The 13,362-nt window shown below is 36.9% G+C and overlaps 1 protein-coding gene and 1 pseudogene across 3 annotated transcripts in view; one reads left to right on the top strand and one right to left on the bottom strand.

The window, feature by feature from the left end:
- LRIG2 (leucine rich repeats and immunoglobulin like domains 2) overlaps positions 1-13,362 on the top strand; it is a 49,632-nt gene that overhangs the window by 28,693 nt on the left and 7,577 nt on the right. For both annotated transcript variants that reach the window (XM_079135225.1, XM_079135224.1), the window contains exons 12-13: positions 10,140-10,303; positions 12,589-12,909. In XM_079135225.1, the coding sequence (XP_078991351.1) occupies positions 10,140-10,303; positions 12,589-12,909 (485 nt within the window). The remainder of the gene's footprint in view (positions 1-10,139; positions 10,304-12,588; positions 12,910-13,362) is intronic.
- On the bottom strand, positions 7,234-9,477 carry LOC306658675 (max-interacting protein 1-like; annotated as a pseudogene). The gene has a single exon. The product of its transcript is annotated as a max-interacting protein 1-like (transcript).

A 13,362-nucleotide genomic window follows, 5' to 3' on the forward strand; every position in this document is an offset into this window, starting at 1 on the left:
TTAAGAAGATGTAAATTAAGTAGTTATAAGTGGAATAAAAGTTTATAAATGAACTTTTCAACAAAAATTGTTTTATAAAATATTTCTACTTAAAAATAGTTTGAAAAACCAATTTGTAACTTAAAACATTAAAGCTATACTGCTAAGTATAATGGTAATTCATTGAATATGTAGATCATTTACTAATCTAAGATATCAGTTGCTGAATATAAGTCTAAATTTATCTACTTTTGACTTTAAAACAAAAACCAAGTATATTTAGATCTATTAGAAATGTGACATGTACCACAGTGAAAAATTGTATTCTGATAAAGCATATGACTCTAGAAATTATAACATGATACATTCATAAATCTTAAATTTATAGAATGTTGGTGTGTTGCAGTTTACCTTTTTTTTTTTTACTTCCTAGTTTTCATTAGAAATAAAGATTATAGGGGCTGGGGAGATAGCTCAGTCGGTAGAGTGCTTGCCTTGTAAGCACAAGGCCCTGGGTTCGATCCCCAGCACCCAAAAAAAAAAAAAAAAAAAGAAAAAAGAAAAGAAATAAAGATTATGGGGCTGGGACTGGGGCTCTAGCTCAGTGGAGAGCACTTGCCTAGCTTGTGTGAGGCACTAGGTTTGATCCTTACTACCACATAAAAAAAAAATAAGTAAATAAATAAAAGACCAAAACTTAAAAAAAGATTATGAAGGGTCAGGATCTAAATAATATATTCAAGTGAAAATAGGAATAATGGTAAGGAAATGTATAAGATCTGAAGATGGAAAAAATAATTTTTTGCTACTATGGAGGTCATTGTTACTTATTTTTGCAATGCTGGGGATTGAGCTCAAGGGTACTCTACAAATAAGCTGCATCCCTAATCCTTTCTTAGTTTTTAAATAGGGGACATGAACTGAATGGATATAGAAATTTGGGATAAGAGAGAGAATACCTCATGTTCAACTGGCTAAAATTGAATGAATTTATTTATTATAATGGTGCATATGTCTGTCTGTCTCTTTCTCTTTCCCTCCTCCATCCTACCACCCTCACCCCATTCTTGGGGATTGAACCTAGGGATATTCTACCACTGAACTACTACATCTTTTTTTTTTTTTAATTTGGGACTGAGTCTTGTTAGGTTGCTGAGGCTAGCCTTGAATTTGAGATCTTCCTGCCTCAGCCTCCTGGATCTCTGGAATTACGGGCTTGTACCACCACATCTGGCTTATAAAGGTTTTATTTTAGTTATTTATTTTTCTGGTACTGGGGATTGAACCCTGGGGTACTTTACCATTGAGCTAATCTCCCTCTTTTTTTTTTTTTTTAACGTGAGACATTGTCTTGCCCAGTTGATCAGAGCCTTGCTTAGTTGCTTAGTTGCTGAGGTTTCCCTCAAACTTGTGATCCTGCCTCAGCCTTTTAGTAACTGGGTTTATAGGCATGTGCCACTGCATCTGGCCTTATAATGTTTTAAAAAGAAGCTTTAGTGCTTGCTTCGGCAGCACATATACTTAAATTGGAATAATACAGAGATTAACATTGCCCCTGTGCAAGGATGACTTGCAAATTTGTGAAGTGTTCCATATTTTTAAGTGAAGGGAGGAGAAAAGGGTATGGGGGAAGGAATATAGTAGAAACAGGCATTATTACCTCATGTACGTGTATGACTGCATGACCAAAGAGATCCTGCAATATATGTAATAAGAAAAATGAGGGATTACACTCCATTTATGTATGATCTATCAAAATTATGCATTCTACTATGTACAACTAATTAGGACAAATAAAAAATTAAAAAGCTTTAGTGTCAGTGGTGCGCCTATGAAAAATTAAATTTTAATTTTATTTTAGCAAAGACATGTTTTCTTGCCTTATTGGTTTGTTCTTTGTTTTATTTTATTTTTTTCCCTACTTGCTGGGGTTTGAATCCAGGGCCGCAACACTAAGCATGGGCTGATTGTACCACTGAGATATATCTTCAGCCCTTTTGGTATGCTACAGTGGGGATTAAACCCCAGGGTGATTTGCCACTGAGCTACATCCCAGTCTCCCACCCCACCTCCCCCCCCCCCCCCCATTTTGAGACAGGGTCTTGCTAAATTGCTGAGACCTATTTGAACTCCTGGGCTCTAGTGATCCTTCTGCTTCAGCCTCTTGAGTATCTGGGACTAATAAAGTACACCATAGCACCTGACTCTTCTGGAAAATCTTAAAGCATTTTTCTCTCGCCTTATAAAAAGATTTCAAAATGATTAGGTTTATTTGGTATGTTTAGTTATGTGGGAAATGTCAAATAAGAAGTGATGCTAAGCTTTCTGTAGGTTTTATTTTTATGTTTTGTATCCTTATAATATAAATACTTGAGAAGTTGTATAAAGTTCATAGAAATTTGTTAGTACTCTACTATTCGTGATATGTTTGCCTTGCCATAATATTATCAGTCATAATTTTAGTATGTTGTATGCCACAGAAATAACAGTTTACCACATGAATTCTCATTGGATCTTTGACTATTCTAAGTCTTACTTTATCATTCATAGACTATTTCTGATTTATTCTGATGTTTTCCTGGAAGCTTTTTCAAAGAGTTGTAATCTAAAAGTGCTTTGTATTCAGAGGCTCATGGGAAGGGCTGACAAGTACATGTTTCTGATAACTTCTGATAATTATACCAGTAATTGGACTGAATTCTAATGAAAGAATTTCATGAAACTGTTAACCCAAGATCAAGTAGAATAAGAATTAATTACCTGGGACTGGAGGAACCCATAAAAGATAAGGACAGTTTTTGTTTTGTAACATTGCTGATTCTTTAATGTTCTGTTTCCAGATTTAAGGCACTCCTTTTTGTTTTCTCTTAAGTCATCTGTAACTTAGAACAGTTTGCTAAAGCATATCTTTGTGAACAACAAGGAAACAATTACTTTTTCTCCTTTTTTGATCTCTCGATAATTCAGAACTTTAGGGAGTATTCCTTTTTTTTTTTTCCTAGTAATATGTTATTTGCATAAGTTCAGTAGGAATATGTTCTCCTTATAACAGGATACAATTGAGAACATTGGTTATATTACCAGGGCTTTGACTGGAATATCATTTGACAGTGATGTATAAAGTCAGATATGATCAGACAGCTTTAATAAAAGAACCAAAACTGACTTTATAAGCACTGGTACCTTAAAGTGCCCCTTGGAAATACTAGCCTGATGGCTAGTACTAAATACTAGCCTGATGGTACCTTGCTTATGGGGTTCTGGTCCTTGGGCCTCATAAATGAACAAGGAGGGTCTGGTCTTGGCTGTTCTGGAAATTTCAGAATATTTTTGAGACCCTCAAGAAGAGAAGAATTCCTTCAAATCTATAGACCAAAGGTAAAGTCTGGTGGCAAGTTTCACACTGGGCTCTGTGGACTGGAGAGTCTTTTAACAGGTTAATCTGGGGCTTAAGAGAGTATAGCTTTGTGGTAAAGTGTTTGCCTAGTGTGCGAGAGGCCCTGGGTTTGATTGATCTCCAACATGACAAAAAACAAAACGAAGTCTAATCTGAGATTTCTTAAGTTCCAACAAAGCAAATTTAAAAAACCTTGTGGTCAGTTACCATTCTTGCTGCACCTATGTAAATATTCAGGCCTGATCTCAAAAGGTAACTATAGCTTATTTTATTTTGTAAACAAGAATGAAGGGATCTGGGTGTCGGGAGAAATCTTTGTTTCATTGGAAAACTGTGGTATATATACCCTGTGAATTCTGCCACATTCATTTTGCTAGTCCTTCCAAGTTTCCATGTCCTCTTATTTCCTCCAATGTCTGGCTGCAGCTCTCCAAGTTGATGTTCCAGTTTTTCCTTCTGACTTGGCATAACTAAAATAGACCTTTCCCCCAAAGCCTTCCTTGCACAATGAAGCTGGGTGACTTAATAGAAACTTTAGAGAAATCAGCAAGTGGATCATGTATAGCCTACCTTCATGCCTTGGCTTTGTGAATAACTTAAAAAGTTCACCTTAACAGCTGGTGACATTAACAGGGGCATTCAACCTGCAATCCAGGGAAACCTGTCAGATTGTCATGGCTTGTCCTCACTCCTCCTGAAGGTGCTTTGAAACCACTATTTAGTAGTCTTTTTAACTGACCATTCTCTGGACTTAAAAATGAGTTCATGGCCAGTTGTGGTGGTTCATGCTTGTAAATCCCAGTGATTTGGGAGGTTGAGGGAGGAAGATTTCAAGTTTGAAGCCAGCCTCAGCAACTTAGTGAGACCTTATCTGAAAATAAAAAGTAAAAGGGACTGGTTGTTGGCTTGGTGGTAAAGTACTCCTGGGTTTAGTCCCCAATACTGCAAAAAAGAAACAAACAAATTGAATTTGTAGTTTAACCATTAGCCTCTGTTTTTCTTTTATTACCATAGAAATCTCCCTCATTAAATGCCTGACAGCTCATGCCACCTGGCAAATATTCTTTACTACTAGGTCCCAACAGATGATTCAGCTGGTCCTTAGTGAACAGAAGGTGACAGAATGAGAAAATTGACCTATATTGTTCAAAGGAAAGAAAGACATCTCTTTTTTTCTTTGAACTCGGAGTATATTGACTTTAATAAATATTATTGAATAATTTTTTTCTCTGACAGTTTTTTTTTTTTAATTATTATTTTTGGTACTGGAAATTGAACCCAGGGGCACTTAACCACTGAACCACATCCCCAGCCCTTTTTATTTTTTTAGGGCCTTGCTAAGTTGCTGAGCTGACTTTGAACTGTGATCCTCCCCTCCTGAGCTGCTGGGATTACGGGTGTGCGCCACTGTGCTTGGCTGTAATACTTTTTAGGTCAACATTTATTAAAATTTGTGCTCTTTAGTATTACTTGAATTGCTTTTTATGACTATATTTAGGTAGATGAAAGAGTTACATATAAATTGAAAATTGTTTTCCATTAAAATTATTACTATAGTGGAAAAATTAAAAAATACACTTAAACTGAGAGAGAAAGACTCCTGAATCCTTGCTACTCAAAGACAAACACTTAATATTTTGGTATGTATTTATTGAAACACTTATTGGGAAAATGCAGTATACTCTTATTAGGTGTTTTTTACACAGGGTCTGTTAGTGTGTGAAGGATGGAAAGCAAAAGAAATACAAGTGAAGGAAAGTACTGTGAATTAAATATTGTCTGTGTCCAGGCACTATGCTAAATGCTTCATTAAAAATTATATTTTGAGGTAAACATTCTTATTTCCATTTTCCAGAAATAAAAACAGAAATTTTGGGGCAAATGTTGTTGAAGGTTAGTCGTAGAGTTAGTACATGAGCCCAGGTCACATGAGTTCATTTATATTATATCTAAGAAAACCTAAATCAAACCATGTCACTCCTCTATTCTTAACTTTTCGGTGGCTTCCTGTCACATTGATGGGAAAAAAATCGAAGCTCTTTCATTGGTTGGTTGGTTAGTTAATTAATTTATTTATTTGCTTTTTAAAATTTTTTTTCATTAAATGTTATTTTTACAGACTGCATTTTGATTCATTGTACACAAATGGGGTACAACTTTTCATTTCTATGGTTGTACACAATGTAGATTCACACCATATTTATTTGCTTTTTTTTTTTTTTTTTTTTTTTGTGGTACTGAGGATCGAACTCAGGGCTTTGTGCTTGCAAGGCAAGCACTCTACCAGCTGAGCTATCTCCCCAGCCCTTTATTTGCTTTTTAATACTGGGATTGAATCCCTGGGAACTACATTCCCAGCCCTTTTCATTTTTTATTTTGAGACAGGATCTCACTAAGTTGCTTGGGGCCTTTCTTGCTAAGTTGCTGGGACAGGCTTCATACTTGGGGTCCTCCTGCCTCAGCTTCCTGAGTAGCTGGGATTACAGGTATGCCCCACTGTGCCTGGCTCCTTTTCATTAGTTTATAAGGCACTTGTTCCCTGCCCAGCTCTCTGACTTCATTCCTGTCACTTTCTCTTTGCTTTGTACTAGATGACCTTGCTTTTTGGGGGGAATGTGAGGGGTTTATGGTCTTGCTATGTTGCCCAGGCTGGTCTTAAACTCCTGGATTCAAGAGATCCTCCTTCCTCAGCTTCCTGAGTGCTGGGACTATGGGTGTGTGTCATCACACCTTGCTGACCTCCTTGATTTTTTTAAAAATATTTTTTTAGTTGTAGATGAACACAATATCTTTAATTTATTTTTATGTGGTGCTGAGAATCGAACCTAGTGCCTCATACGTGCTTGGCAAGCACTCTACTACTGAGCCACAATGCCAGCCTCTGGCCTCCTTTATTTTGCTAAAGCAAACTAAGCTTTGCATGTAGTTTCCTCTGTTTGGGATTCCTTTAGGTCAGATCTTTCACAGTCTGTCCTTTCACCACTTTCAGGTCTTTGACCAACTGCCATCTTCAAAAAACTTTCCTTTACCACTTTATCTAAACTAGTAGCTTCTGTCTGTCATGTCTTTGCCTAGTTTTGTTTTTCTTCATGGCACTTAACGCTTTCTGACATTGTATTTTGCATTTATTTATTGCTTGTTTGGCTTTGGATACAAAAGCTCCATGAGGAGTATGTGCCCACAGCCTAGAACAGTGCCTGGCATATAGTGATAGACTCGCATGTTTTTCTGTAAATGAATGAATGCATGAAAAGTACTTAAGAATTCTTAAATGCAAAGGTAATTTAATTGTTTGATTAAAATTACCTTTGAAATAGTGACTTTTGAGGTATCCTTAAAGACTACTATGGAACAGACCAAAGATATTTTATACCAGACTTTAAACTTAGATGAAGATTTTCATCATGCGCACAAAGCAAGTTATATTCTTAATTATTTGCTTTCCTTTTTTCTAAGTAGTCAAGAGATTTAAGAGATTTAAGAGAATGGTGATTTTTCAGATATGTGTTGTCGTCCTATTATATATCACAAATAATATTTTAGTGCCTTTTTGTCTGAGTTGCAGTACACATTGCCATAGTACAGATGAAATTTGGAAATAATTATATATTCTTTTTTTTTTTTTTTGCTAAATATGGTTGTCTTTATTTTCTTTTTCCTTGCCCAGCCCTATCTAAACATAAAATAAAACTACAGGACTGAAATTAACAACCCATTAAAATCAGCAATAAGTTATGAAAATCATAAAGCTTTTTTTTTTTTTTTTTTTTTTAAGTAATTAAGGGTAGTTAAATTATTTAAAGTATACAAAGTCCAAACAACTGGGGTAAGGTCTCCAGGAAGGCTTCCCAGGGTAAGGTCTCCAGGAAGGCTTCCCAGGGTAAGAGAGAGAGGACCAAAGGAAAACCTTGGAGTTTGAAAGACAAAGGGAACACATGACATCAAAGTGCAGGCTAGAAATTTCACTTCGAAGAAAATAACATTTCTGAAAACATTTATAAGAGCAACAATGGCACCTGCACAGTGGGATTGTGAAGAGGACTGCCTGTAGAAAATGGAAGCAAATCTTTACATTAAAATGAGACAAGTGCTGAACTTAACTATGTTAACTATGATAGTGTGTCTACTATGGATATCAGATGGTTAAAAGCTGGTAAAAGGTAATGATTCTAAAAGAAAACAAAAACAGCATTGACCTTTTTTCTACCTAGCCCAGACCTCATTCATTTTGTGCACTATAAAGAGTGAGGTGTGAGGTGTTTTATCATTATCAAATGCTGCATCAAAATAGATGATTTTTCCCATGTGTTCTTCCACTATAAAAGACATCTATGTTTACTTATGGACAAGCTTTAAAAAGATGTCATTTTGGTTTTCAACACATATAAACAGTTATCAAAATCTCAAATAAAAATGCTGCCGTGGCTCTGACCTTGGCCTGCTAATCTGAGTGCACAACTCTTCTGACCCATGCAGACACAGGCACGTGGAGCTTTTTCCTTCTGGCTTCCCAATCCATACTCATAGGCCTTGTGTGATAGAGGCTGTCATGCATGGACTGCCCCATGCAGCCCCGAGGCCATGGGATGGCGAGATGGCAGCTGGGTGCCCTAGTGCTAACAATGCAGGATAAGGTTAGCTTGTTTAGCATGGAATCCAACAGAAAGCTGAGCTGCATGATGATCCCTTTCAAAAGGCTTCATGGGAGTCTCTCCTTTTGTAGAGCGTGAAATGAGTTTGGGTTTGTTTCGTTTTTGTTTTAAAGAATTGATCATCCACAGGCTTCATGATAAGCTGTCCCAGGCTTGAGTTTTAATAGCTCCTTAGCTATCCAAGATTAATGCCTGATTATCTTTTCTTTACTATAGGTTTTGATTTTGTTTCTAGGGCCATAAAGCTCAGGAAGGGTTCATAACCCCCATCTTTCAATGTGTCTACTCAATGTATGAGCAAACTAGAAAAAGAGGATGGAATCTCCAGTGTCCTCTTTGAAATCAACTAAATCAAATCAAGATAATTTCACACAAGTTTTCCGTTGTCATTAGAAATTGTGTTTTTTTTTTTCCAATATGAATATTCTGAGTATATTTGTTCTGCTGGGGAGGCTCTACCCCACTTTTTGCTAAGTATTTGCTTAAATACAGGTCTTATGACCCTTTTGTTCAAGTATAGTTTTGTTTAGCTTTAAAGAGGAGACTGCATCATGAACCCAATTTAAGAGATTGTACTGAATTGGCCCAGTGAATATTTTGCCCTGCACTGTTATGTCATGCTGGGTTCTAGGAAGTGAACGAAAGTTTGACACTGGCACTGGAGTAACCCTCATCACTCCCAATACTCTGCAAGCTGCTGTTGTCATCAATGTCACTGATGCTGGTGGTACTTATATTGTCCACTTCTCCATGGGAGAACTCTGTGCTTTCAACATCCACTTCAATCTCCTCTCGCTCTGAATCAGAACGATCTGAAGAAATAGTTGATCCAATGCTGTCCATTCGTATTGGTTCCATCTCTTGAGGACCCTGCAGCTGTTCCAGTCGCTGCTTTCAAAATCTCTGTTCTCGTTCCAAGTTCTCAAGCTGGTGCTGGCTTTTCCTTTCAGCTTCTTCAAGTTTCTTGATGTGTGCTTTGGCTTTATTGAGCAAACCAAGTGTTGTGTGCCTGGTGCAGTCTGGTCCTAGTGGAATCAGAACTTTTAAGCGTTCTAAACACAGGCGCAGATGAGCTCGTCGGTTCTTTTCCAGCTCATTGTGTGTAGATCTGTTGGCAGTGCTGGTGGTGCTGCTCCCGTTGCTGTGTTTCTGTGCCCGGTTCAACCTTCGTGGGGGCTTTGAATGCTGTAGCTGGGGGTTCGGCATGGAAGGGAATGATGAGGCGTAGCCATGTTCACACTCTCGCTCCCAGTGCTCCAAAAACTCGGCGGCCTCCAGCAGGCGCTTCACGTTGATCATCCGCACCCGCTCCATGGGCACCGCGGGTGGCGACTCGGCTCCTCCGCGCTCCCGTCCCTGGCCGACAGGAGGCGCCGCAGGCGGCTACAGCCCCGCGCCGCCCCGGGACATGTGCGGCCGGCGGGCCAGCCCGGCCGCGGCTCGGCGCGCTCTCCGCCGCCCCCGCCGCCTCCGCCGAGCCTAATTATATATTCTTTACAACAAAGTTCTCTCACTATTCCAAAATACATAGTAAACTTTTGCCCCGTTTTCAAAATTTTCAAAAGTTTAAATCTCAAAAGTTTAAAAGGGGCAATGAATGCCCTCTACTTTTGATTCACCAGTTATTAATTTTTTGCCACATTTATCTGTTTCCCTTCCTCTTTTTCTTGGCTCTGGGACTTGTTCTTACTTTTGCTCTGTTATCACACACATGGATATTTATATACACAATGGTTTTGTGTGTGTGACCACTTTAAAGCTATAGACATTATGACACTAGTGTTTAGAAATAGTTCAAACTCAGATTTCACTATTGTCAAAAAATGTCTTTTTTAGAATCCCCCCACCCCTTAAGAATCATATATTTCATTGGGTCGTAGTGGCTTTTTAGTAACCTTTAAAAGGGTTCCCTTGCCATTTCCCTCTTTTTGATGTTGTTCACAACATTGACATATATGAAGAATTGAGCTTGAGAATCTGAATATTAGAATGATAGTTTTAGAATTAAATTAAAATTAAACATTTTGGCAAGAAAAATGCATGAAGGTTTTAATACTGAAGAAATTTAGATTGAAAAGTAAAACAAAGGGTACTTTTTTTCTTTTCTGCAGGATTCTGAACACAAGCAGTTTGCTCTGTGACTGTCATTTGAAGTGGTTACTTCAATGGCTGGTTGATAATAACTTTCATCATTCTGTGAATGTAAGCTGTGCACATCCTGAATGGCTAGCAGGGCAAAGCATCCTGAATGTGGACCTGAAAGATTTTGTCTGTGGTTTGTATTTTTGTCTTAAAATTTTGTGCATTACATACTTAACTGTCTTAACAACAGAATTAAAAAGAAAAAAACCAAAAATGCTTTCTTACTAGCATATCTATTCCCATTTTTCTGTGTTGTTCTCCAACCTGTTTCAGTGTACATTTTGATATTTTTATAATCATAGGTTAAATTCTTGATTTAATATTTCATAAGCAGTTTTCCCTCTGTCTTAACCACCCCCAGTGCTAGGGATCAAACCTAGGGCCTCGTATATCACTCTACCATTGAGCTACATGCCCCAGTCCACCTCTGTGTAGTCTTTATTTTTTGAGATGGGTCGCAATGTGTTGCCCAGGCTGTTCTTGAATCTGGGCTTAAGTGATCAAGCAATTCCCGCTGAATCAATAAGTAGGATTTTCTTTTACATGAATATTTATTGTAGATCTTGAAAAGTGCCACAGGTATTCTAAAAAAAAGAACACTAGTTTATGTTGTGACCAGCAGTGTATGTGTCATCAATGCTGTAATTATACATGTACAGCAATTTTTATGTATAATAAGGTACTGATTTCATGTGTTTTATTTTTATGTACCTTAAGACTGAAGGGGCAGGGTTTTTTTTTCTTCTTTTTTCTTTTTTTCTTGAGGGAATGGACATAGTCATAGACAAGGTGTCTTGATTCTGATACATATAAATTCTAGTATAAATCTGTATTGTTCTTTTTCAACTTGGAAATTTTTCCTTTTCATTTAAGTTTCCTTTAAAGTAGAAGGAATGATTCTTAGCTTTACATGGAACATCCCTCAGCTTCCATAGGGGATTGGTTCCAAGATCCTTGGATGTTCGTCCAAAATGGCAGAGTAGTAGCATATAAATGTAGTATCTGCATACTGATTAATTCTATATTATTTGTGATACCTAATGCTATGTAAATGCCATATAGTTGTTAAACTGTTTTATTTAAGGAATAATATTTAGGAATAAGAACAAAAGTCTGTATGTGTTCAAAATAAGCATAATTGTTTCCTGTTATTTTTTATTTTTTGATCCTGGGGATGGAACCCAGGAGCATTTTACCACTAAGCTATGCCCCCAGCCCTTCTTATTTTTTATTTTGATATAAGATCTTGCTAAGTTGCTTAGGGCCTCACTAAGTTACAAAGGCTTGTTTCAAACTTGAAATCCTCCCTCCTCAACCTCCCAAGTTCCTGGGGTTACAGGTGTGCACCAATGCTCCTGACTTCCCCTGTTATTTTCATTCTGCCATTGGTTGAATTATTGGATGCAGAGCTTTTGGATACAGAGGATGACTGTGCAACCTGTATATTAGTATATCTGTCTTGAGCATCAGTAGTGTTGGTGTTACGTTTGAGTACTTTCATTTTTCCAGATCTAATTTTACAATCTACTTAAAGTTACTTGGGGTATTTATGAGTTCAGGCCCACAAAATACTTCCATCATTTTTATAAATTATAAAGAAGGAAGCAAAGAATCTAATAAAGATTAAATTCTGCATACATTACTGCACAATTCTTTTTTGATTTTAGTATTAAATGTGGACATATCTCTTGTATTTAATGCTTCTTTCCCACTTATCACTTTTATGGAACAGTGAAATATTATTCAGTAAAGATAATAAAGAATTCATATGCCAGCTTCTCTGAATCAACCCAATAGCATTACTGTTTATGAATCTGTATAGTTGATTAACCAGTCCTACACCAGTCTAGTTGTACATTTGACATATTTGGATTTTTTCACTATTTTAATGTTCAAAGTTATTCACAGAGTACTTCTAAGTATTTTGTATTATTAACAGTACTCTCTATGAAATGGAATAAGTATATTTTCTATATGAAAATGTGCCATTTTCTATATTGGCACAGAAAGGATAGTAGTTATTATATATGTACCTTATACATACAAAGAAAGGGGTAATAGAATTAGAACTTGTCTTGAAATTCTAATATAAGGTTTCTTTTACTAACTGGTGATGTTTAAGAAATACATTCTAAGTGTCAGGGATAGTAAACCTAGATCCTTAGGTCAGGAACTAGAGTTCCTGTCTAGGTTCTGCCAGTGACTTAATGACTTTGAGCAAGCCACTTGACTTTTCTGTATTTCATTTTCCTCATCTTTAAACAAAGGAATTGGACATCAGCTCCATAGTCTTTTTCAGCCTTAATATACCACTGTGTAAATTAGAACTCACAGTTTACAGTATTTGTTTTAAAATTGAATCTAAAGAAGCACAAGTAAATAATTGGCATGGCTTCTGCTGCATTTTTCCCCCCTCAGATGATTTTCTCAAGCCACAGATAAAGACTCATCCTGAATCCACAGTTGCTCTGAGAGGAGTTAACGTGACTCTAACATGTACTGCAGTGAGTAGCAGTGATTCACCCATGTCCACTGTGTGGCGCAAAGACAGTGAAATCCTGTATGACGTGGATATTGAAAATTTTGTTCGTTATCAGCAGCAAGCTGGAGAAGCCCTGGAATATACTAGTATTTTACATCTTTTCAATGTGAATTTCACAGATGAAGGAAAATACCAATGTATTGTTACTAATCATTTTGGTTCCAATTATTCTCAAAAAGCCAAACTGACTGTGAATGGTAAGGAATTATGCTCCTTGACTATTTTTTAGTTTAGATGGATTTTTCCTTCTAAAAATTGAACAGTTTTGGAATCTCTTGACCAAGAAATTTATGCTAAACTTACTAACATTTGGGACTCTTATTGATATTGTCTTTGGAGTTGTGATAATGTATAGAGTGGGTGGGGCTTTTGCATTAGCTAGCCTATCTACTTTGCTGTCCCTAACTGATCTTTGGTTGAGGGATAATTCCTTGGTACTAGGAGAAACTGTTTCCCTGTACTTTTGTGCTTTTGAAAACATTCTTTTGAAATTCTCAGTTTTCTTCCTTAAAACCATAACTCTGTTCTGAAAATCATAAAATTTATTCCTGATGCTGTTCACAGGACCTTGCAACTGAGAATGTGTAGGCTATTTCTGGGTCCAGTGATCAGTATTATTGTCTGACTATATCACAAAGAATCTTTTGAAA

This window comes from Sciurus vulgaris, assembly GCF_902686455.1.
Source record: "Sciurus vulgaris genome assembly, chromosome: 1".
Classification (NCBI taxonomy): Eukaryota; Metazoa; Chordata; class Mammalia; order Rodentia; family Sciuridae; genus Sciurus; species Sciurus vulgaris.